At 47.5% G+C, this 2,305-nt stretch overlaps 1 protein-coding gene across 1 annotated transcript; it reads left to right on the top strand.

Annotated features, from left to right (window-relative positions):
• Window positions 1-343: 343 nt before the first annotated feature.
• On the top strand, window positions 344-1,315 carry LOC117886019 (olfactory receptor 11L1-like). Its single transcript, XM_034787653.1, has one exon. It carries the CDS (start codon window positions 344-346, stop codon window positions 1,313-1,315), a length of 972 nt encoding a protein of 323 aa, XP_034643544.1.
• The last annotated feature ends 990 nt before the right edge of the window (window positions 1,316-2,305 follow it).

The raw sequence follows: 2,305 nt of genomic DNA on the forward strand, positions 1-2,305 counted from the left end.
ACCACAGTCAGGGAACTGTGCAGCCTGGAAATATGCTGGGGGTCAGGAGGGAGGGAGACACGAATCTCTGCCCAAGAATCATGATGGTTGAGGAGCCAGGAACCTTAGAGAGGGTGCCCCCGCTGGACCACACACGGGGATGAACTGTATCAAAGTGCACTTGGGGCCGAAGTGTAGAATAGCTCATGTGCTGGCCCAGGTGCACGGGATGAATTTTATGAAATGAGTCAGGCCAGAATCTAGCCCTTACTGAGGAATGAGTAAACACAGAGTAAGAACTTCAGATTTGTCTCCGTAATACTTACTTGCATGATCATGTCGCTTTTCTCCAGCTAAATCCTATATGGAAAAGCTCCTCCCATGGAATGAAACGTCGGTCACCGAATTCATACTGCTGGGATTTTCAGAGAGCCATGAAGTGCAGCTCCTACTCTTTGTGTTGTTTTTACTTTTCTACCTCATAGCCCTGGCAGGAAACACCCTCCTGCTCATCACACTGGCTGCTGAGTGGAGCCTTCATACGCCCATGTACTTTTTCCTGGGTAACCTCTCCTTCCTGGAGATCTGCTACACAACCAACATATTCCCCTGTATGTTAGCCAGCTTCCTTGCTGAGGCAAAATCAATCTCTTTCAGTGGCTGTATGGCCCAGTTTTATCTGTTCGGTTCCTTGGGTGGCACCGAGTGTCTCCTCTTGTCCATGATGTCATACGACCGGTATCTAGCCATATGCAATCCGCTCCGCTATGCAGCTGTTATGAGCAGGGGCGTGTGCCTTTGCCTGGCAGCTGCCTCCTGGATCAGTGGCTTTGTGATTTCCTTGGTGAGCATTCTGTTCATGTCGAGCTTAACATTCTGCGGCCCCAACGAAATAGATCATTTTTTCTGTGATTTCACCCCGCTCCTGAAGCTGGCCTGCTCAGATACTTACCTCTTCGAAAAGGTCTCCTTCTTCTTGTCTTCCACTCTGACGCTGGTCCCCTTTCTGTTAACTGTGGTGTCTTATATTTATATCCTATCTGCCATCCTCAACCACCCTTCCACCGCTGGGACACAAAAGGCCATTTCCACTTGCTCATCTCACCTTATAGTAGTTACCATGTTCTACGGGACTCTGATTGCTATGTACGTTGTACCAGCCGCTGACCACTCCCTAGATCTGAATAAAGTCTTCTCCATCTTCTATACCATGATGACACCCATGGTGAATCCCATCATATATAGTCTGAGGAACAGGGAAGTGCGCGAAGCCCTGAAGAGGCTGGTAGGTAGAAAATTTGCTTCTTGTTGGAAAGAAAAGAGTGGGAAGATGTGACTGCCTAAAATGGCATTGTGTCCTTTATTCTTAATTAGACATTTAACTCTGTAAAGGCAAAGAATATTTCTGTTGGTTATAACACAGTAGTTGGCTGGCAGTATAGGAAATATGGGTTCGGTTCTTAGATCTGTCAATGACTCACTGTGTGACCTTTGGTATTTCACATAACCTCTCTATGACTCAGTTTCCTCCTCTATAATACTGCCTTATTCCTTTAATAGTTATCTGACACCTGTAACAAAATGGGGGTGTTTTTAATGTTTTGTCTGAACAGTGCATGTGCCTCAGTTTCCCCTGTGTGTTACGCCAGTATCTACATGGTGGGACAAGGGTGTGTTGATCATTGCAGAGATGCCTAGTGGGCAGGTGTGACTGTCGTCTGGGTACAGACAATGGCCGACATTCTGTATCCTGGCCGACATTCTGTATCCTGAGGGTGGGCTGCTGGAAGCGAGTCAGTCTCCTTTTGGGACTCAGGGGGGAGAGCCCAGGGCTCTGGATTCCCCAAGATGGACTTTGCTGAGTTTCTGTGCTAACAATATCTATTCTACGCTGTGTCCCAGTTGACTAATAAACCCTTCTGTTTTACAATGCTGGCTGAGAGTCACTATTCACTGTGAAGTTGGGGCGCATGGCCCATCTGAGGGGGGTGTTATAAGGCTTCCCATGGTATCTCATTCAGGCAGACTCACTGTGGGGAGCACACAGTGGAAAAACAGGAGTGCTGAACGCTCCGAGGTCAGACCCAGGAGGCGCTGAAACCAAGGAGGCTTGCCCTAGTGGGAGTGTGCCTGGAGGGGTTGTCACACTACACAAGAGGGGTCCCATCTGAACTTCATTCTAATGGTTCCAAGAGCACCGAGGCTGCCCACTCCATGACAAAACCATGATAGGCGTCTCAGTGTGATAGATGGATAGATAGATAATGATCTCTGGAACTATAATGCATCAAAAGGTACCAAATAATTTTATAACCATAAAATAATA

This window comes from Trachemys scripta, chromosome 12, assembly GCF_013100865.1.
Source record: "Trachemys scripta elegans isolate TJP31775 chromosome 12, CAS_Tse_1.0, whole genome shotgun sequence".
Lineage (NCBI taxonomy): Eukaryota > Metazoa > Chordata > Testudines > Emydidae > Trachemys > Trachemys scripta.

What these genes read in the sequence shown, in the direction of transcription:
- LOC117886019 (XM_034787653.1), top strand. Translation starts at nt 344, where the DNA reads ATGGAAAAGCTCCTCCCATGGAATGAAACGTCGGTCACCGAATTCATA.